Raw genomic sequence first — 23,854 nt, forward strand, 5'->3', positions numbered from 1 at the left:
CGCTATATACGGGGGCGCTCCTTCCTGAGCGCGAGTGGCTGCACGAAACGCTCTTCCTCTTATTCTTTTTACATCTTTTTTTGACGTAACGCGTAGGAGAAGCCCATTACGCCGCCGCGGGCGAGTTGATACCGAGCTTATGGTTCAAATAAGGAATAATACTCATCCCGGGATTTCCCGCGTACCGGGGCGGTGTAGCTACATATCTCGAGTAGCTACACACGTCGCAAAGACTACGGTACACATTAATTACGTTCGTTAACATAATGCTGTTTCTTTTACTCGCAATTTAGATCTGAAATTATATTGCGCGTTGTCACCGCAACAATAGTGCCATTATGTAATATTGTTTCGCAATTTCGAGATGCACCGATTCGTTTGCACGCAGTATGTGATGAAAAAATTAGAAGGAAAAGGTTAAAAAAGGAAAAAAGAGCAACGCTACTTAAACAGATAGCTAGCTAGACATCGCTATTTGTCGAGCGCTCTAAAATATAGCATCCTCTCAAGCGTTAAAATATTACATACGTTGTTTCGAGGCACGGTGCGTCACAGAGATCTAATTATATATGCCAGAAAATATCATTTATGCGAGTCAGATTCACATGATGGGAGACATTTTTTATTTCAGCTCAATCAGGAGAGAAATGAAGTAGATTTTGATTTATAAATAAAATATATCTTGGATTTCCTGGCAAATGTCATTGGGCGGTCTTTGCAGGACAATCGCGGGGCGACGACTCTCCTTACACTCTCGGCCCAACAATGGAGCGACGTCGTTCGGGCCACTCGGAATTTCGGATTTATGGCGAGGAGCATATTCCATACGGCAGCGTCCAAGAAGCGTACGTACGCCCGCAATTCCCCCATAAATTCGAAAATCTCGAGAGTCGCGCCGGATACTCCCAGAGGGATCGCCGGTCGATCCTATTACCGGGCCACAGGATTAAGCCCGATGTACGGAAGATCGTCCCGGACGATCGCCAACGCCAACTAACTTCCGCGTTATCCTCTCGTCCGTCGACCGTTTTTCCCGCAGCAGCCGAGACCCGACGTGGTAGCGCGGCGCGCGGCACGGCGGTGCGACGCGGTCGAAAGTGAGACGACGACGACGCGATACGCCGGCGAGTCCGAGAGGGACGGACGCGCGCAGCCACCGTCCGCGCTCCTCCGAGCGGAGCGTATTTCGCCAATTTCGTTAGCGCCCGCACGGACGCGCGAGCGCGCTCCCACCCTCTGCCGCGCGCGTATACACGTACACATATACGCGCATCGGCGCATAAAATACACGCGTATACACACACGGCAAGGGTGGAAATGAGAAGCGCGTACGTACGGAACGCACCGAAAGAGAGAGGCGGTCCTCTCGCGCTAGAAAGAGAGAGAGAGAGAGAGAGAGAGAGAGAGAGAGAGAGAGAGAGAGAGAGAGAGAGAGAGAGACGGAAGATTTTGCAGCGATCATCGACTTGGAGAACGGCGCAGTCGCCCAGGAACCAACTCGAACTCACTCGCACCCTGCCCTCCCCCGCCGTCCGTCCGTCCGTCCTCCTCCTCCACCTCTTCCTGCTCCCCCAAACCCCTTCGACCTCTACCCGATCATTCCATCCTCCTCTCGCGCTCTTTCCGCCCCGCGCTGCCAGGTGGTCTTCCGCCCTCCTCGAGCGCCGCCGCCACCATCGGCACAACCACCACCACCGCCAGAACCACTGCCATCACCTCCACCACCACCAGCACCACATTCAGCAACGGTACCAGCAGCAGCAGTAGCAGTAGCGGTAGCGGTAGCAGCAGCAGCAGCAGTACTGCCGTCGCTACCACCTCCTCGACTTGGTCGCATCTCTCTCTCTCTCTCTCTCTCTCTCTCTCTCTCTCTCTCTCTCTCTCTCTTTCTTTCTCTCCCTCTCTCCCTCTGTCTCTCCTCCCTCTCCCTCATACGTCGGCGTTACACCCCCCGTCCCTCTCGACTCGCCGCACCAACCCTCTCGCGTGCGCCTCGGCGCCTCGTTCTCCTCCGGTGCCGATGCCGCAGTACTGACTGCTTTCCACGGAAGGTGGAAACCCGTGTAACGCGGCCGTATATAGATTTTCAATTAGTCACGGGTCGGCCGTGTAGGAAATTATATGTGTCGCGTCTCGTCGCGAGTCGCCGCGAGTACTTGAAAGACCCGTCGCCGCCACCGCTGGCCGTCGTTAAACACCGTGCTCTTTGGATATTGCTATTTAACCGGACGCAATTCTCGTTGCGCGCGCGAGTGGCGAAACCGCGTGCGTACCCTCTTGCGCGCGGGTACCGCGTCGCGTTGCGTCGCGCGCGTGTTGCGTTACAATCGGCCAACGTGGAAAGATCGATTTTTCATCGGCGACTCTCCAACGCATTCGGAGCACTCGGGAGAGAAGAAAAATAAAAGCGAAAGAGAGAGAGAGAAAGCGCGTATACGAGAGTTCGACGCGATCAAGTGTTTTACCAGGATCACGTTGTGGACTCGATCCTTCCCCCTCTCCCCCTCCCCCGCCGCCCTATGTGAGAAGCGATGACGACTTGTCGCCAGTGACGACGGTCGCGGGAGTTATAGGAGATAGGTCGATCTCCTCCGTCTCTGCCACGTCGCGTTGCGCTGCGCTACGCCGCGCCGAGCGCATCATCATCGCGGAGCATCCCTGGCGATCTCGGAGAACCAGGATCACCCGCGGGAGCGAGGATGTTGCGCGCGGCCTTCGCCGTCCCACTGCCCCGGCTCCTCGTATTGTTGTCGCTGCTGATCCATTCAGGTACGCGATCGGTCATATTTCTCAGATAAAGTACTATATATTACACAGCGAGACGCGGATTGAGAGAGAAAGAGACGGATTTGTCGCGTCAAGTATATTTCAAAGCGTGTGCTCCGTTCTTCTCGAGTAAACGTATAAAAGTTTTACAATCGAATAAAACGACGTTCTGTTAACGTCTCGGAGTGGATTTTTAACATCAAAATCTAAAGAAGGGCGAGAGAGAGAGAGAGAGAGAGAGAGAGAGAGAGAGAGAGAGAGGAAGGGAGGGAGAGAGGGGGGGGAGATAGAATAGTATACAGTCAGTCGTGCAAATATCTTGAGATCTGATGATGATTAATAAGAATGATAGACTACGTGCTGAAAGATTTTAAAACACATAGAAATATATTTATATAAATTGAAGATTTTTTTTTATATTGTATCATATACGATTTGAAGAACTTTCAGTGGAGCTGTAGAAGATTTCATTACAAATATACACAATGTTCTTTGGTCGTCCAGAGAAGACGCGCGGTTGCCAGGGCGAATCGGCGTCGGTATGACAATAACGAATCTATGTGAATAGAGCCTTTATAAGGCTCGAAAATCCATTTTTTGGGATGCGTGCGCGCGTTTGACGTGCCAGGCACATTTTTGATTGTTCCGTTCAAGTTCAATAGCATGAATCGCTTACTGATTTGCGAATTAAAGTGGCCGTGTGAAGAATAATTTGAGCTATTTCGTTGGCGCGCATTATATGACAAGCGAATTGGTAAATTAACGAACTCGCTAATGCCCGACGCAAATTTCGCAATTATCTCGAAATCGCCCGATTAAATCGCCGACAAAGAGGGCTCGGGTATACATGTATATATTGACAAATGCATATACAAATGCCTTGTGTACGGCTCGTCTAGCTTGCTCGCGCGCGACAAAATGCAACGTGACATAGAGGAATAAAAACCAGAAGAATAAAAGCTAGACGAATAAAAGCTAGTACACAAAGCGCCATGCATTTATGTATATCCATGCAAAGCGCCGGGAATAACAATATCTAGTCGCGTATACGAAAATACGGGGGGAAACCTCTTCGATCGCGATAAACAAAAAATCGCGAGTCGCGATATAATTGAATTACGCCAAAGTTATCGGCCAACAGAGAATCGCGAAGAGTCAAATGGAATTTAAATGGTTGCGTCTCGGTTTACATAGCGACGAGTTCGCCGTATTATTTTCGTTCAGCTCCAGAATAAATTGGAATAACACAGCCAGCCCAGAAAAATCCCTGAATCTCCCGCGCCCCGCGCCATTCCGGGCTTCTTCTTTCGCATTTATATCGTCGAATCGAAGCCGCGCGGTGTGTTTCGCTTCGAAATTAGTTCGCTGATTTAACTCCCCGTCTGGGCGTCTGGTATCGAGCGCATTTTTAGTATCCACGACGAAACTTTGTTTTATAAGTTCGTACTTAATTAAAACATTCGCCGTGCGATCGCGAGGCACGGCCGCCGTCTTTACCTATGAAATAGTGAGTTTGTGGAGTGTATAATAACTACTGTTTGCGAATCGGTCGAGATAATGGAACTGTCGGCGGCGGCGGCGGCAGCTTCGAACGAACCATTGTCGTTCGGGAACGGCGAGGTTGCCCTTTCACCACACGCTTCGCCGTTACGCATCGATCGCCATAAACAAAATTCCGAGATTGTCACTAAAGAAATTACGAAATCTCCCCTCGGTCGTTTTCAGCCTTTAGTTCGCCACGTTCATCGAACTCTCGACATGCCCTGAGAGATTGAAATTAGTTCGCCGTTTTACCCCAATTCTCTTTCGACGATCGTATTTTTAGCAGGCCGCCGCGCCGATATTTTCCTACAATCTGTTAATTTATTCAACACGGTCGACCAGCCGCGACCGCGTCTTCGCGTATGCAGCGGCGAGTTTGCGGGGGGTAAACTAAGCGTTTGTAAATCGACGGACGGGGGCGGAGGTAATCGACAGCTTCAAACAGCGATTATCGTTCGAAAATTACCCCCTTCAGTTCGCAACTATACACCGCGGGCCGTGGCCAGAATAAACCTGTGCCATGCGATTTAGGCGGCCGGCCGCCCGCTAAACGCACGCTGTCACGTGACGTACGCGTATAAATGTAATTAAAATTTCTAAGAACGTCACAGCGGCTATACGTGTTATTTATAACGGCCAATTACCGTGCCCTCGCCACATTTGTCTTATTGCAATATGCATGCTGAGATTATGCCATTTTGAAGCGCGCCGAACTGCCGCCGCGCGTATTCCGAACCGCACATTTGCAAATTATTATTATTATTATCGTGTTTGCGAGAATTAACATATCGCGACTACGCACACTTTTCAACGATACGCGTGACCGGTTATCGGATGACTGGGCTATTCGTACAAATGTTTTCGCTGCATTATACATTCCGAAATTTACATATCGGGTATTCGCGGGAAAATATCTCCTATCTATCTGTTGATAACTATTTTAAAGAGGAAAATCTAATTGTTAGAATTTATCAGAACGACGGTAATATTTAATCTTGAAAAAAGAGTAGAAAACATCATAAATATATAATATAAACTATATAGCTATATTCAGGATGTAATATACTCGAATAAAAATAACAGGACATCTGTTATTCATTACGACGACCTGGCGTTCTTAATTTCGGAGAGCGCCGCCGAGAGCGGAAACAGCGAATCGAATATTTATAAATTAACCCTCATTTCACCCTCAGACTCTCCGCTCGCGCGAAGAAACGTTCCCGAAATTCCTCCTGATGAAATCCACGTATAAGTAGCGAGCCTAAAATAACGACGATAGTAAAAAAATAAAATAACGCGCATTTGCATCCGCTGGCCAACAAGCGTCACGAATTATTCATCAAAGTATTTCATACCGAGGCGAATCGCGGAAATTTTATTCGCACGGTGGCGGTGGCGAGAGAGAGAGAGAGAAAGGGAGAGAGAAAAGCAACCCATGCGTTTAACCCCCGGCGTGCGCCTCGTTAAATGCATAAACTCGCCCCGCATTAGCGCGCGTGGGCGACGTGGCGTAAAAATGTCAGAACGGCCGATATCGCGCTACGACAATTAAAGTGCCTGAATTCTCCGGGACAGTTGCGGAAGAGCGTCGGCGGCAGCGGCGGCGGCACTTAGCCATCGACCGACCGGTCAACGCGAGCGGACCCGATTTCAAAGTTAAATCGAGTTTGAACTTTGAACCGCGGTCGCAGCGCTGGAACCAAAGCCCAATGGCAAAGTGTGTGCGGGGCTGAGAGTTAACGCGCACGCTATCGCGGCTCGCCGGTCGAAACCGAAAGAACACGACTTCTCGCTTATCGTCATCGTTTCGCGGACGGGGGTTTCCTTTCCGTTAAATACGACGACGTGTCTCTTCGAGGACACTTTTCAATCGGAAACCAGTCGTCGATGATGACGCGGCCGCTTAAAGCAATCTGCGTTAGGACGTCTCGTACGGGGATTTCGTTCGGGATCGGTGGATAGCGTCTGCGAAACTGTATTACAATGGTTCGTTAACCCAAGTACCATAATTGGCTCAATTTCCAATAAAGCCCCGGCGAACGGCGGGGGCTCTCTGTACGACTCCGTTTAAATAAAACAATACCACGCACACCGACACTTTGCCCCCCTCCCCGCACATCTCTCCCCTCTCATCCCGCTTCGTTTTCGTCTCCCCCGTCGCTCGGTGAATCACCATGCAAAACAGTAATCAAAGATACTACATTTTTTATCGCGCGCACCGCGCGCAACGTCGCGCATGATTTAATATATAAAACGTCCGGCGAACTTAATTATGTTCGGACGAGATTTATTAGCTTGTCACAAGTGTCTCGTCATATTCCTCGCGCAGAACCGACAGTTTACAATAAAGTATAAAAATAGAAATTGATTCATGGAATCGCGCGGATTTTACAATTTCACGCCAAGACCGATATACTCTTATAAAAGCCCTTACAAAAGCTCAGTTCCATCAAGTTTAAGAGGGGAATTGATTAATAAATTCATTTATTTAATTTAATCCCTTTTCCGTTACAGATGAATCTGACTTTATGCGAAGCTCGATAAGATTAAATTTTATACCATTATCAATGTAGAATCTTGTTCAGCTGTGATAATCTCCATTTCTCTTGCTAAATGAATTTTTCCGTCTATATTCGTTTTATTTGCTCGCTTTATCCAAAGATGACGGTCGCATAAATCGATAGCGGATGTCATAGACAGGAGATGATGGCGGACGGGGCTTTGTTTAATAATTGTCTCATAATCTTGAATCTCCACGGTACGTGATCACGCACGTCGCCCGTACTCGCCCGTTGTCGGAAGATAACAAAGCGAGCGCCGAGCGCGTTGTATTTTTTATCCCGCGCCGTACGTATATATATCGCGCGCGCGCGCTGTTTCGCATGCGGCGAGTTTTAAAGCGAGAGGCCCCCGCGTCGTTAAAATAAACAAAATCACTTGTCGAGGTAATTCTGCTTATCACTCTTCCTGCATGCGCCACGGCAGGTTTACGATATGACCGCGTAAATAAATAAAAAAAAAAAAAAGGAGCAAGATATATGTACACATAGTATATGTGGTAAAGATAAAAGGGGTACGGTGCACACGTCGAACATCGATGCGTGCCCGTTTTCCAGTTCGGTCGTTGTTGTTCGTGCTCGACGATACGGCGCGTGACATGGCGCAGCGACTAACAAGTAAGTACACTCTTCGCATATTTTTTCCAGTTTCGGGCTTATTTTACGGCCGGGGCAATTTGCCTCCAGAAGGCAGTAAATTCTTTTATCTGTCCGGCCATTCCCCCCTCCCCTACCTCCGCCACCTCTAATTTCATATTATTCGAGCGCGAAAAACGCGAAAAAATATTGTGATGCCCCGGATAAGGAGCGCATGTACCGTTTAACACCCCCCGCATTTGCCCGAATGATTAACACTCCCGCGTCCACGTGTCCCCTCGCGGGCATGCTTTTTCTATGTTTTATTGTGATGTAAACATATAATTTTATAGCCGCTGCGTTCTCCAGCTCGTGCCCATATTCTTGATTTAAGTTATTTTTTTTTAACACCGCCACCGTGTCGTTAGTTAAGCGTAAAACTGGGGGTTTTTGAGAGCGTCTCTTAGAAAAAAAAAGATATTCTTGAAAAGTTTCTCAACAAGTAAAGAGTATATGCGAGCAAAAAGTTTTATATATGCATCGGATATAATCGGATTATCGCTATAGTATGTGTTTTATTTGGCTCGAGAGGATTCTCAGTGCAGCGGTGAAACGTTGCGCGCGCGGCGGCGTATAACTTGTTCCTTTTCGCGGGCCATTAATTACACACGCGAAGCAAATCTATCGGAAAGCATTATCATCGCGGCACGTCAAAATTATGTACTTACCCGGGCATCCCGCTGTTCGCGCCGCTGTGCCGTGATTAATTACGGCAACTCGATCGTTTTATCACTTTTTCCGCTCGTCGGGAAGCGTTATACCGCGTGACGTTATACGAAGCCGTTCGGGATTCGACCAAGTCCGCGCCTTACGGTGAAACGCGTAATTACGCCTTCTTTTCGCCTCGTTATCCGAGTAACCGATTTATCTTTTATCCCGCCCTTCAGAATCACCGTTTGCCTTAACTTTGACTCACGCCGTTTTTCGAGACGCCTGTATTGTATTCTCCGCAACGCGTACCCATTCATACACGGATCGCTGACTTTAGCAGATTCTTTTCCTCGGTTGAGCCCTTATTACACGGGAAATTCCAATATTTGTGTGCTTGAGCAGGGAAAACAGCGCGCACGGTCGGAGCCACGCGCTATCATAGCGCGAGCGAGTGAGCAGATAAAATAATAAGGCAACAGCAACGATCGCGACTCCTCCTCTCCTCTCCTTCCTTCCTTCCTTCCTTCCTGTTCTACATACCGAGAGATCCTACTGATATACATACGTCGAATTTTCCCCCACCCCTTTATTACGAGATCGCAACGAATTTAATTTGTATATAGCTGGGTGACGCGCCGTATCCATGCCGGATATTAAAATAATCACGCGCTCGAATAGACTATAATAATACATAATGTGAGCAATAATGGGACTAATGCGGCATATGCTGAAACATCACGGTCGTGGGGATATGCGGATTTCGAGTGCGTTTCGATAATTTTGGCGGATCGGCCATTTAAATAATTCCCGCTCTCGTGACTCGTTTTCCCGCGAGATAAATGCACACGCAAAGTGTCCTAATATAGATTCGAAATGACTATTTAATAAACGTGACTGATTATCAGCATCGTGACTTAGCGCTGTGCCGACGGGTACAAGCCTATTTAAATAAACACATAAATCTAACGGGCTACGTGTATGTACCTACATATACATTCCTCCGTCTGTTCCGAGCATCACGCAACACGGCGGGATTTCCTAAAATCTGGAAGTCTCCGGAGGTGTAGTTACGGAGTAACACCCCGCTCTCCGTCGAGAGCGAACAAATTTATAATCTCGCCGACGATACATTCAGCAGCGGGATTAATCCTCGCATTTACAACCTGATTTACAGTGCCAAATCACGCGCGCGCGCGCGCGCGAGTGCCGCACCACGGGGGCTCTCGGGCTCATTTGGATGGATCCAGCGCGCGTTGACGGACGAGAATAAGTGGATGAATAAATATCTCACTCACCCCGGGTACCCGTTGTCCGCATCCTCGTCGTCCTCGGCGACGCTGTCTGCCTCCGCCGTCGTCGTCTTCGTCGCCGTTACTCTGTCGCGTGATCCTCCTTGTCCCGTCCACGCCTCCCCAATCGCGTTTAATTAAATCGACCGTGTCCGCGTCCGTCACGAGCACGTGCTAACAAACGCGCCGTGTCACGTCGCCTGGTCAGCGTGCGGGCGAAAGCGTCGGCGTCGCTCTCGATGGGCTAAAAAGATACAAGCCGGTAATGGTAAATGTTTCATTAGCGCGAGCGAGGCAAATTTACAGAGTGCGGAGTAATATCGTGGGATGGGGGATCGCGATAACGCGCACAGATGCACGGGCACGCGTGTACGCACGCACGTACGCCACACGTCGTCGTGCGCGACATCGTCGTCGGGACGTCGCGTCGTCGGGAGAAGCCGCGACAATCGTCGCCCGCTTTTATCCAATTTATTTCCCGCGCGTGCCCGTGCGGCTTAACGCGCACGCAGCTCTGTATTTACATGCGCGAGGAAGCTCCGGAGATTTGTTTGCGTGTCTTAGGGCAAGGCGGTCGAGACCCTCTCGCGCCCTTGCGGGACGTGTATCTCGCGCGCTATGAGACCGCGTGAATAAAATCGCGCAACATCGGGCGTCCTCTTTCTTCCTCTCTGCCCTCGTATGCAGAGGAGATGGATGAGGAAGAAGATAAATCAAGAAACGGCGGGTTTTCACTCGAGCGCAGGCACGCCCGCGAAATGCCGAACCGAGAGAAACGCTGTTTATTTCGACGCGATGATTTCGTTTCGCGGCGCGTTAGAATCTTTCAAGTTATGGTCGATTGAATATGGAGCGTCTTACGCGATAACGATGGAAGAGGTTCTAACCAAACCGCGTTTCTCGTGCTTTCGCATTAATATCGAAATTTTGCCCGATGAACAGCAGGCTAACGTCTGTACAGAACGTCTCTCGCGGTCTCAAAGAGGTTCGTTAGTTCCCCCGATTCAATAGCGGGCGAAAAATAAACGAGTCGCCGCCGGATGCTTAAGGGTTCCACGATAGACGGAAATCGATTTTGGAACTCCGAGAGATTAACAATTCAATCGACTTCGCGATTGCTACCGCGCTACGCAATCGTTTCGCTCCGAGAGGGAACAGGGTAATTTCAGAAATTGTTTACTCTTTCGGTTTGCGCGGAAAATTAGGTATCGCCAGCTATATCGGTAATCTAAACTCAATTAAATACAAAGTAAAATGGAAAAGTGGAAAAGTGGAACTGCATTTCCCCGTGCGTACGTGCTACACGGCTACAAATGCCTATCGCTGGATGAAAAATACCAAAGGCCAGCGCGGAACGGTTATGAAGAATCGTGTAACAGCGAGCCAACAAGTGACGTAAACAATTCGAAACAATCAGCTATTTGTAACACAAAAGATGAACAACCATCTATTCGGTTAATTGTTATACCATTTCACTTTCGTGGCCGTACGTTCCATATATTTTACTCCGTGCAGCTATTTTTTTTTCTATATATTTAATCACTTTGTTGCCAATCTCAACAACGCGACGTATTCGAGAGTCAAATAAAAGCTTTTGACAGCGAATCAACAATAGCGCACAATTGCTTTATCACCCGTTGAAGGATTAAAAAAATTTTTTCAAATGACAGGAGGAGCATCTGTTGAAATCGCACGACGATATCAGCGAGCGTATTATTTTGACATCGCGATATTTCACCGGTATGCGATAATTAGCACAGCGTCACGTACACACGTCCGTCCGTCCGTCGGTTACGCAAAAATGTTCCCGCGTCACCGCGCGATAACCGACTCCTCGTTTTTCGCTCTATCATTTCGCGTTGAGCGTGGGGATTTAAATTCAGGGGCGCAGATATTAACCGGTAAAATCGACCGAGGACGTCGCGCATATTTCACTCCGCGTTATCGGCTCGCGGTGCTTTAGGAAAATAACAAAGCAACATACGGCGAGGATCAATTATCGGGTTCAAGGAGCAGCAACAGCAGCAGCATCGGGAACAGCACCGCGGGCCACCGGTATTGAATTTATCGCAGCAGCTTATTTCCGCCAGTTGAAAGGAATATTTATACGGGCGCGGGCTAATTTATCTCGCAAGGCGTTTTATCGGCTATGCTCGATCGGACATTCGTGAGCGGTTTTTATTTCCCTCCAACCCCTTTCCCACCCATCCGGCGCGAGCGATACCTACAAAGTGACTTTCAAATACGATCTCGACAAGATCGCGTACGAATGGCAATCGAGAAAGTGAAACACGATAGACGCACGAAACGATCGGACACGCGACGACGACGATCAGATATCTGTCTGTATTTGTATGCCTAATCAGAGAAATTATAGGTGCGTCAAAGAGCCTGTACTTAAAATTTTAAACACGCATATCGGCAATAAAATTTTACTCAATTTAAACTTTAAACCTCGATCGATATCTCGCGCAAGATATCTCATTTTAATTGAGGCTTGATATATGCAACTTAACACGAAGATTACTAATTGTAAGTTATGAGAAGATTTAGAGGCCTAACGACGGGTTACATGAAAAATCTACTGCAACCTTGGCCCTTACTATATGAAATAAGGACCGGTAAGTCCTCGCGGTACACAGTTCGCAACAATATTTCTTCCCGTATATACTATACCGCGGATACGTCGGTGCTTTAACTTGAGCCATTTCTCGAGAAGGCAACGCTCCGTTGAGTAACGATTTTTTCACGCTCCGGCGAAAAAACACACGACCAGATGGTCGATCCAATAAATCTCTCGTTGCCGACAGTCCTTCGTACTCTTTTAACTTATCCGCCGCTCGCATCCGTATCAATTTGCGCGCGACAGCGAATAACGAATACTACGATCTTCCGCGGACTACTCGAAAGCTATAAGGGGGGGGGGGGAAGAAAAATTCTGACCACTAATTTGCGTGAAGTGTGCAACCGCGTATCTCTGAACCTGTTAAAAAAAAAAAAAAAAAGATCGCACTGGATTCTCCAGGTTCTTAAGTGTACAGCCCTCACGACCGGAGTCATGAATTGCACGCGCAAAAGTAATGAAGAACAATGTTGGCCACGTACGCGCGCGAGCCATAAATATTCAGTTCGTTGCTGCGCGCGAACATTTTAACCCTCTGCTGATCACGCGGCGGGGTGTATATTTTGACGTCCGGGATTATACGGTGAGCTGCATTGAGCACAACCGGTCAACCGAAGGCCCGATTAAATATTCATACGCCTGGTAATTGCCCGATCTGCGATTCGAAATTGTCTCGGGGATAGAAAGAGAGAAAAAATAAAACGTGCACATTCCGCCGTGCGGATAACGTGCTCGGTATGTTTATGATCTTTGCGACTTTCAAACGAGGGATCATTATCGTCAAAGGAATTCGACGTTTGACGAATGAATTAAATTATGATAATACTGTTTTTCAAACATTTCCCATTACATTGAATTATTTCAAAAATAGCTTGCCGCCGCCGTATTTCGCGGTACTCTGTTTTGTTTTCGCAAACAGCTTTGTAAACAATATGCAGAATGAGTAAATATTGACAAATACGTGGAAGAAATTCAAATAATTGCGAACCAATGTGCCAACGGTCTGTTATCATTGTCCAAATCTTCAACATTCTTTATGAATTCAATTTTTAATTTATTTTCAACTTTATATCCTTTTACAAACAAAGAATTTTAATTATAAATATTTAATTATAAAAGCTTTTTAATTAAATTATTTTAAATAATAAATCTGATTCGAGCTAACATATTGATAGTCAGAATTTTCACATTTGCGCTAAAAAAAAAAAAACTGAGCAAAAATAATAAATAAGTAAGAAATGAAAGACATGAGCGCGAATTAGTTCAGCTTTAAGAAATTCTCATTTGTATATTTAATAACATGTCGGTGCATATTTTAGGACACAGTCGAGGAGATTTAACTAAATTGAATAGAGATATTGGGAAATTAAACATTACTTGTTGAAATTTAATGCATAATGCCCTCCTAAACATTCGAAGAATCCGCGACACTAAAGTTTGTCCACGGCGTACAATACGGTCGCATTCTATTCCGCCACCTAACACCATCATTTCGCTCGCGGTATAAACGAAATGGCGGGAAATAAAACGCCTTTTCAGATCCCTTTATCTCGTTAATCTTGTCACGCTTTACGCCTTCGAGATATAAAGCATAACAGGAGGAAGAAGAGAGACGGAGAGAGAGAGAAAGAGAGAGAGAAACGGGAGAAAGCGATAGAAGAGGTGCTTATTGCGCGTTGAATCTTTCCTTCGGTTACAAACATATACCTATCGTTAAAACTTGACAATGTCAAGACCGATAAATAAGACTCGCAATCTTTTCCGCCAGTCAAGGCACAATGGGAGCAAAAAATCGCAAGGCGTATCAGGTGCGGGACAAGATTGCAACAGGGAAACTTACACCTGGTGCGCTTGGAAATTCGACTCCGGTTTACCCCGACGTGGTCAGACACGGATATTTTCCCGATATTTTTCCGGATTTTCTCCCAGCGCTCCCTCGTAAGCGCACACGTTCGCGAGACGAAACAAATGTGTCGGACGTAATGACGTATGTATATGTTACGAATGACTAATTCCTAATTCTTTTAGTTATGAATAAACGAATCTAAAATGAGGGGGGATGTTCTTCTGAAATGATTTAAATAATGAAAGGTGGAAAGGTTTCCTTTTCGGAAAAAAAAACGCGATTTATTGCCAGCTATTTTTCAGTAGAACGCACCTAGATATAAATTTGACTCTCGCCGGAAAAATATTTATTTTGAATGCGCAAAAAAATCCGAACAATTTGCCTCGATGCGAGTTACGAATGACATCGCTAGTACGGCCGTTCACATTAAAAAGTGATTAAAGTAACTTGTTCGTTCGTGTCTGATCGCGCTCATTCGTTTGATCTGGATATGGTTTTACACGCATTACGAGTGCCTGGACGAGGACCACTGGAGACATGAAAGAAAAAATTAATTACCTCTAATAAGAGTGTTCGCCGCGTACGAGCGGCACTAATAGCGATGCCCGGACCTGCGATACGTCGCGTTGCGTGACCCCGATGATTATCGAATGAATGACAATAACGCGTGCATGTGCAACGCGCGCGCGAATAGCCGCGATAAGGGCCGCGCGCGGGCGGTATATAAACGGCAATCTCATCCCGCCGGTTCACTCATTAGCGGACTTAATTTAAGACACCACCGTCGGAATTTTAAACGCGGCAAACATGACGCGATTTAACGTAATCATCGTGTCGCGGTTCGCCTCGGCGCGTGGGACTAATTAATGACACGGGTGTGTTGTGTCTGTGAAAGCAAAGCATGTCTCGTCACTCATCCCCCTTTTCCTCCTCCCCGATTGTATTATTTTACAAAAGCGACCAACATGATTAGAAGGCACGTGTGTGCGGAAAGAATTTCGGCAAACGTAATCTCGTGCGCGTCCTGCTTCATTACTCCGCGCAACGCGCTCGACCACAATTACGCCATGGAGCGCCTGGATGTTTGCAATTCGGCTGTAACAAACTTTGTACACAGAACGATCCGGACGTTTCTCCCCCTCCAAAAAAATTCCGGTAAACCCGCGGTCGATTTTTTTCTTCGCGAAAATTGGCCCGAAAGCCATCAAAACATGTTATATACCAGCTTTCAATTTGCGTATACGTGTCTTGCAAATCGCGCTTCAAAAATTAAACTCCTTTTCAATTAAAATCCGCGAAAAACTCGGCCGCGAGCAAGATACTTATCCAGAAATGAAAAATTTTTCAATTAAAACAAATCGGCATTTTTTTCGCCCGTATTGTTTAAAGCTTCGCTACGGTCTTATAGGGATAAGGAAAGAAACATGCGCGGGGAACTGCATTGTCGAAGAAATTTCAACATCTCAAGGGCCATTGCAATTTTAAAGCGGCATACGTGAACCCACGTTCGACGCGGTTCTTCGGTTATCAATTATTCCACGAAGTCGATATCGAAGTCACGGCGCCTTTCAGCTCGTCGACATGCAATCGCGGGTCTAGGAAGAACATCACTCGGTTCTATTAGATCAATTCATTTTAGATGTGTTTCCTGATGCTCTATACACTTCGTCGTAGAAACTCAAGTACACTACCGCTCATAAAAATAGAGAATGCAAAATATATAACAAAAATATGTCTGTAAAGAAATACATTTTTGATAGCTTGGTCTTACCGAATGACACAGATGGTTCCGAGATACATATATTATTCTTATTAAGCATACAGAGAGAGAGAGAGAGAGAGAGAGAGAGAGAGAGAGAGTATGTATGAATCACATTGTGTGATTCAAAAGACGCTCATTACAATGAATCACGTGTGACTCACTGTCGGCAAACTTTGCTGTACTCATTTACGCATATACGAATATTATCGTCGAATTGATCGCGCGTCGCGTGCAACGTTGAAGATTGAAACTGCAACTCGGGGTAACATCGCGATCGTGGCGAGAAAGCTCGCGGAAATGTCCGTCTCTTTCTCTTTCGCCGAGCGTCACAGGCCCCACGTGAATTCAAGCAAGTTTCTCACGCAGCTGCAACTGCAGCTGTGCGAGGTTGATGGAAACGGGGGCGGTGGGCGGGGGAGGGGTGGCTAGATCCCGCAGGGTCCACTTGCGCGCCGCGCAATCCTCCCGCAAACTACAATCCGAAATCTTTTGCAGGCGTCGTCGTCTTCGTCGTCGTCGCCCTACGCATGACGTCTCTGCAGATACCGGAGCACGTCGTGCTGAATGAGACGGTGCGCATGCAGTGCAACTTCAACTTGGACAAAGAGCAATTGTACTCCGTGAAGTGGTACAAGGACGGCCACGAATTTTATCGCTATACACCCCGAGATGCGCCCACGGTGCTAACGTTCTCGGTGCCGGGCGTAAACGTAAACGTGAGTGGGGATGCTTAGAATAGCAGCGCCCGCGGAAATAGAGTCCCGATCTTCTTCCACTCGATAGCGAGAACAATCGGTCTTCACCAACGTATCCTCTTACGGAGAACGTAATATTCTGACGTTTATATATATTAATTGGGGTATTTGAGGTACTTCGCAGCTCGAACATTTATCGGGCGACGCGAACGGATAGAAATATAGCGATCCTTCGTAATACTTAAGAATCTCCGGTGATGCGATATTTATTCCGTCACTTTAATGTTTAAGCTCGGATTGACGACGAGCGCGCGAAGCTATACGCGATAGCGAGAACGGTCGGTCTTCAGCAATGTATCGTCTTACGAAACGTAATATTCCGACGTTTATTATTAATTGGAGTGTTTTAGATACTCGGGTCGAATATTTATCGGATAACGGACGGACAGAAATATATCGACCCTTTGTAAAATTTAAGCATCTCTAGTGACGCAATATTCATTCTGTCACTTTAACCCTCAGTTACCTTACGTTTTTACACCCCGATATTACCTCACCAGGGTCTGAGAGACCCCTGCCGTTTTTTCTAGCTTGTATCTTTAAGACAAATGCATCAATTTGAAGTCTTTTTTTTTTATCGATGCGTCTTTAAGGCCCAGTTCCACAAACATCGGTTCACTTTTAACCTTAGGTTAACTCACTCTTTGTCTCTTTTTAACGTCCCCTTTAGAAAGAGACGAAGAGTGAGTTAATCTAAGGTTAAAAGTTAACCGGTGTTTGTGGAACTGGGCCTTAAAGATCTACAAGACTGTGCAAGTTAGATTATTCCAAGTTGAAAAATGTAAATGTTATTTTAAAAAAAAAGAAAGACGTGTTTTTCTGAAAAAGCGAAAAAGATTGCTTTTTTTCAAGTTGACGTAGTACTGACTAAAAAAAGATACAAGGGTTTTATGAACGTTTTAAAGACCCTGCACGTTTGAACAATGTGCAGGGTCTCTCAGACCCATCAGGTGAGGTAGCTGAGGGTTAATATTTAATTCGGATTAACGACGAGAGCGGAGCCGCGCGATGCTCGAACGTGAAGGGAAGAGGGGCGGTCTTTTTAATTAATTTATTTTTTTTCCGTCTGCGTTTTCTTTTTTAAACTAGAAGCACAATGCACTTTGTATATCTTTTACGGCGCGAGGAGCTTTTTCCTCGAATCTGATAGAATCTGGTACGTTCGCTGCATCGCGCGTCGCGCATCGCGCAGACCCCGCAGCGCGTCACGCTCGATCGGGCCCAGCAGCTTGTAATCGCGAATTTGCATTCAGAGGGACGAGTCCACCGAGAGTTCGGTTGTCCTGAACAACGTGAATCTGACGAGTTCGGGGAGGTATCGGTGCGAGGTGTCGGGCGAAGCTCCCGCCTTTGAGACGGTCTCTGATCACGGGGACATGACTGTAGTCGGTAAGTATGCGTTGTCATGGAAAATAAGAGCGAACGTGTCCGATATTAAGCTGGGATTGTAGCAAAAATTCTGAAAAGCCGCGATAAACAAAGAGAATAGAAATCTATACAAATAATTTGTAAGATACACGCGGAGGAAATTTTTATTCTTAAAATGGAAAAAAAAACTGCGTTGGAGCGCGATGGTTATTTCAAAACGTAATTTTGAGGGAGGCGAAACTAGATAAATAAATACCTATGCAGTAAATGCACGCGGTAAGATAAGGGTAATCTAATCCGAGGGTCCACGACAATAGCACTAGAAAGGGTCATGGCAACGTTTCAGTTCTACCTAACGAAGGACCGCAGATAACCGGTGGTCGTTCCAAATATCAGGTGGGCGATGTCGTTCGCATGAACTGCACGTCGGCACCTTCTAAACCACCTGCGCTATTGTCCTGGTTCATCAACGACGAGCCGGTAAGTGAGACACTTAAATCGTCGGCGAAATAATTGTAACCTTTGTATCACGCTTCGCTAAACTTTTCCGACCGACGCGATGAAATGTGTGCTCAAAAGGAAAGAGAAAAATGAAAAGGGAGAGGCGAGAGAGAGAGAGAGAGAGAGAGAGAGAGAGAGGAAGAAATGGAGCACAACGGAGCTGCGGTATATGCAGTATATGCAATTTGCTAAATAAATCAAAGCTTCGTTCCGCTCTGTTTCCATCACAAAGACGCGTATACGCGCGCGTTGCGCGTGTCCATTTGCGTTAATCTCGAAAAATATATTCCCCGATAATGTTCTAATTTAAAATTTATTTTGATAAAACACCAGTCACCGTTACCAATTAAAGGCGAAACGTCGACTGTCTCTCGCGTCAACATTGGATATCGATCTGAAATCCATGACGTTTATGTATTTTCCGTTTATCCGAGCCCGTGTCGTTAATATTTACGGAACTGCGACTTTTTTTTTTGTTTAGAAAAAAATTCGTTACCGCCGTTATATTCCAGCGAAATTTTCCGCCCCGCGGACGCGTATAGCTTAACCGAATTAAAGATTTAACTTTAAAATAACTTTACCTCCACAGTGGGCGCGCGGCGCGCGTTGCTGATGATGAATGTTATTATCGTGCGATAATTAGAATCTTGCTTCGGTGCTTCATCCAATTTCGCGTAATTGGTTTCACGAAAAAAATTTGCATCCGGGATCAAAAGAGCGCAATCTCTCGTTCTTAATTGTTTTCAAATTGCATTTTACAGAATCGCGTATCCGTTTTTCATCTCCCGCCCGCCTAATTGGTGTCCCCGTCGACGCGACGCTGCGCAATCCGGGTCGCGAGGTCTACGTCCCAAATAAAAATCTACTTAATTGCTCGGCCCTCAATCTCTTCCTCTCTCTCTCTCTCTCTCTCTCTCTCTCTCTCTCTCTCTCTCTCTCCCACCCCCGCAGACTCGTCGCGAATCACTCACGCGGAACGTGTCCCGGTTTCCCGGTTTTCCCCGTTGAAAACAGTCTTCACAGGAATCGTTGTAAAGACGCGCGCCCGGCTTTCAGGCCAACACCGACTACCTGATAGGGCCCAATATCGTCAACGTGGAGAACGGTCTGCAGACCGCGAGACTCGGTCTGAAATTCCACGTCGCGAACAAGCACTTCAGGCGAGGCGACATGAAGCTAAAGTGCTTGGCCACAATAGCCACGGTCTATCTACAGAGCAACGAGGAGAGCGTGGAGGGCGACGAGAGCATTCTGAAAACGCCTATAATGGAGAGCCGCGAGACCCGGGCGCAGAGCCACACTCGCGAGGACTTGACGAACGGTAAGCCCTCAACCTCCTCCCCCTATTCTCTTGGATATCACCCGTTACTTTCCTACCTAATTGCGCAACGTTCACCCGTTATCGATTAACCCGCCCGAATGCTGAATTCAACTTTTGCCTTGTCAGAAAGTTGGTAGCGCAAGTTAAAATAATTAAGGTCCAGTTGCGCCGACATTGATTATTGGTATAACTGGTAATTAGCGGATTCGTATAGCTAGTCCTGTAGTTTCGTTACGAGGGATAACCTATGTTCAATTAAAAAGTTACTTTGCCTCCCGCCGTTACATACTTCTCCGTCGTGTCACTTTCTCTCGTAACGTTCTCTCTGACACGCTCGCGATTTTTTAAAACCCCTTAATTCGCATCTCTGCGGCCCGCGATTGCGGTGAATCATCGATTGCAAACAGGGGTGCGGACGATGAAAAATTCACTTTAGATCAAGCTTTGCGCGGGGAGGGAGGGGGAGGGGGAGGGGATATAAACCCCCCGATGCTTGAAGCTCGCTCGCTAGATTATTCCGCCGTCGGATTTGATACACCCAAAGAGCGCGGAGCGAACGTGGCACGCCCGTGCCAAAATATCACGGTGCGCATTTTGTTTATTTTCTTCTTTTTTTTACAGTCGATCCGTGGTTTTTTTGCGAGCTTACTCCGACCGGAAACCATCGCAGGTAATTTCGCAGTCACCCATACACGCGCGCGACGATTAATTCGTCGTATTAAAGGACTTTTTGCTTCCCGCCGGAAATATTTGGCGACCTAAACCGCGATTGTATAAATATGCATATTTTCGACGTACCTATACGCTCGTCGATGGCCGAATTTTCAAGCGTTGCGATTCGCGCGGATATTTATATATTTGTTTCCACGGTAAACGGAATTTTAAAACACAACGGCAACATTTTTGTAATAGTATTAAGCGAGGAGAATCGAAAAGCCCCCGGTCGCGCAAGTAATGAGTATCGGATTAAGGCCCCGTAAGTATTAAAACGAATCCCCCGCCTGACCATACATGCGGCATTAATCACAACGGGAACTAATTACTCGATGCTCTAATCCGCGATAGTGCTATCGCGCGCCCGGGGGTTCCGCAATAAAAACTGATTAATTACGGCTACACATTACGGCAAGAACGAGGGCTCGGGCTTCGCGAAATGAATAACGTGGGATATAGTTCGGCGTCCGAATTAGCCGTTTAAGGGATGTATATCGCACAAATTCGCTATAATCCTCAGCAAGTCTGTGTCTTACGCGAGTGCATTGTCAACAACTGCGTTGTATATTCAACCGGCGAATACTCTATTTCCGAACGTTTCGTATAAATACATTTTTTTTTTAATTTTTAATATTTTTTAAGAATTTTTGTCAGCGATCCAGTTTTTCGATGTCAGAGAGAATTCCGATTGTCAAAGCCTCATCCGAGCCTGGGATATTTTCACTCTCGCGAACAAAGGCAATTATAGCGACTTTTCCCCGGGAAAAAAGATAATGAAAAGGGAGGCTAACGAAAGTTCGTTTTTAATGTTCCAGGATCCGCAAGTGTTGCAGTCCAATGGACGATCCTCGTCGTCGCCCTGATCACATCGATCGCAGCCGCGCGATAATAACGACGAGCGTCTTTCCTTTTTCCTTACTCTTTCGTCTCTTCCTTTTCCTTTCCTTTTTCCCACGTTGCTTCCTAATCCATGTAAAGCGTTAGGAGAGATCCATCCTATCTACTACTAATTCCTAATCCGCGTAAACCGATAAATAACGCGATATATGCATATATAATAAGTGTACGTCCATTTACGCGTCGCCGCGACCGACCTAAGTCTACAATTACGCGCGCTCTAGGCTCTAAATGTATCATCGTGCCCGCGCGGGATGGACGATCGGCCGATCGATCGCTTTGCGCGATCTATGGATCGCGCACGACTCCCCGCGCGTTCGTTTAGATCGTCCAAAGTCTCTCTAGCGGGAAAACGTCGCGAGAGGCGGCGTCTTTTGTATATCGCTTTCGAGATACGATTCGATGTTATTCTTACTACGACGATGTAGAAAGGGGTTTTCTATTTTCACGACATATCATTTCTATTCATCCGACGATCTTCCCAAAAACCGCGCGGATGGTCTTTTCGGGCCCAGCTTGGACTCCCGCGAAAATACGCTTTCACCCCGGAATCGCTGTCGTCCGCTCTCTTCCCGTATCCATCCCGCGTTTCGGCGATTTCCCCGTACAAAGCAGAGTTGATAATAGCCACGAGGGCAGTCGCGAGTGATTTCTTTATATGCTTGCGCACGGTGGAGGAATCATATTCGTACGAACAATTTCGTAGAAAAGCGATATATAAAGAAAATCTATTCATACGGGAATTTATTTCACGATATTAACAACTAAATCCTGATTTCGATCATTTGACATCTAATCTCGTAAAAATTAATTTGCTTCCGACTGTTTTATTAACCGTGTTACTCCGTGGGTGTATTTCTCTGTCTTCATAGAGTTTCTAGCAGCTCTCGGTCGGTATATAGCTGAATGCCGCTAAGGAAGTAGCATTCCACTGACTAAATAACATAATATATCTCGGCATAATAATATCCTGCAATACGCGCATGAAGGAAAAGGTGCTGAGTGGAAAACACCTCTCCGTAACACGGCAATCTCTATCAAACACCATTGTTACACATTATTCCCCGCCGTGTGACATTCGCGCCGCAATCGACTCGCGACCTGCTCCGGAGTATCTTTCATAAATGAGCCTTTCGTTGCATAAATCGGGGCCCGCGTGGCCACGTAAGTCATAGGCATCGCAACGCGATTAAGTTGAAATCCCGCTCGATAACCCACGCGAAACGCTTAATCGGGTTCGCTGTCGTCCCTCTTCTGACTAATTGTAAGGCATAGTTAATCTCATATCGGGTATATGTCACGCGTACGAAATTACTATCGTATTTTCGATCGATATTGAAATATCCCCCCCCTCCCCCCGACAACGCGCGCCGATCGAGCCTAAAGGAGAGGAACGGTCCGAGCCTCCCTCCGCTCACTCGTCCCACGTCTCGACCCCGACGTGTCGTCGTAATTAACAACAATCCCGTAATTCCAAGCCGACATCGGCCAAACGACAACGGCAAGCGCCGCTTGAATCGGTGTTTTTTTGCCTCGTTAAACACCGAAGCAAGGGAATTACACCAGGTGTTGATCGATAGCGCGATATACACATACGAATAACGCGACATTTCAATAGATTTGTATTATCGTATAAAACCAGTTTGTAGAATTGAATTGCCGTCGTGAATCGAGTTAGAAAAAAAGCATCCAACTGCTTTGAACCCCAAAAAATTGCATTATTTTTCGTCACGGTACGCGAAACTTCGTAAAAGTGAAGTTCGTTAAACGCTTACGAAATTTTTTATTTATTTATCTTTTTTTTTGCGCTCGCGCGAACTTGCATCGGTGCATTTCTTTCAAAAGCCAAATATCGTTTTTGAAATTTTATCCGACTGCCGATGGTTCACATTGCACCACTGTGCAGTCGATAATATACTACTCGCTAACTTTATCGAATAATAACTTGGAATAAAGTTTCCGCCTCTTCTAATAGTTACGGCGTACAGCTGCCTGGCGAGCACTATTAGGGTCACTTTATCCATCGCTATATGTATCGATTCGAGATGGTTTTAGCTAAGCTCTTGCGTAAGCGTAAACGAGAATCTGACCGTAAAAAAGGAGTATATATAAATATATATATATACATATATATGTATGTATATATATATATATCTATATGCACGCACACACACACACACACACACAAATATCGAAATATGAAAGTATATGAAAGTAGTACAAAGAGCGGAAAATCACCATCGGCAATCCGCGCGTTATCAACTGTCGGCGGCCGATCGATACGCAATTACGCTGGTTAGATATATTTCGATCCTGCCAGCGTATTTTGACTGGAAACGAGTGGCTGTTGCGAGATACACACCGGGCGGTGCGCTATATGTTATTGCCTTACACGAATAACAAAAAACACAACAAGAAAAATGTTATTGTGATTGAAACTCGTATTACGCGTGTAGCGAAGCCTATATAGTCCAGTCACTATGTACAAAAAAACGGATTATAAAAGACATAATTCTGACCCAGGATTTTTCTTTTGGGGGGTGTTGGGGGGCTCAAGAAAAGCTTAATCTCAAGTTTTCGACCTCTGTTTCCCGCTTGCTTTTTTTACGGGAGTAAAAAATGTGA

The 23,854-nt window shown here is 46.4% G+C and overlaps 2 protein-coding genes across 4 annotated transcripts in view; one reads left to right on the forward strand and one right to left on the reverse strand.

The window, feature by feature from the left end:
• Window positions 1-23,854, reverse strand: part of LOC143908635 (uncharacterized) — a 189,369-nt gene that overhangs the window by 161,565 nt on the left and 3,950 nt on the right. For both annotated transcript variants that reach the window (XM_077426384.1, XM_077426381.1), the window contains exon 2: window positions 9,449-9,686. In XM_077426384.1, coding sequence (XP_077282510.1) covers window positions 9,449-9,470 — 22 coding nt within the window. In that variant the 5' untranslated portion in view covers window positions 9,471-9,686. The remainder of the gene's footprint in view (window positions 1-9,448; window positions 9,687-23,854) is intronic.
• LOC143908632 (uncharacterized) lies at window positions 1,928-23,443 on the forward strand. Of its 2 annotated transcripts, none has more exons than XM_077426378.1 (6): window positions 1,928-2,769; window positions 16,169-16,389; window positions 17,682-17,817; window positions 18,143-18,276; window positions 19,354-19,618; window positions 21,148-23,443. In XM_077426378.1, exons 1-6 carry the CDS (start codon window positions 2,700-2,702, stop codon window positions 21,219-21,221), a joined length of 900 nt encoding a protein of 299 aa, XP_077282504.1. In that variant the 5' UTR covers window positions 1,928-2,699; the 3' UTR covers window positions 21,222-23,443. The 2 variants fall into 2 exon arrangements, with proteins under 2 accessions (XP_077282504.1, XP_077282503.1); XM_077426377.1 differs by lacking the exon at window positions 1,928-2,769 and adding an exon at window positions 7,026-7,484.

The sequence above is a fragment of the Temnothorax americanus genome, unplaced genomic scaffold (genome assembly GCF_048541705.1).
Source record: "Temnothorax americanus isolate GAGA-0224 unplaced genomic scaffold, ASM4854170v1 Scaffold11, whole genome shotgun sequence".
NCBI classification, from domain to species: Eukaryota; Metazoa; Arthropoda; class Insecta; order Hymenoptera; family Formicidae; genus Temnothorax; species Temnothorax americanus.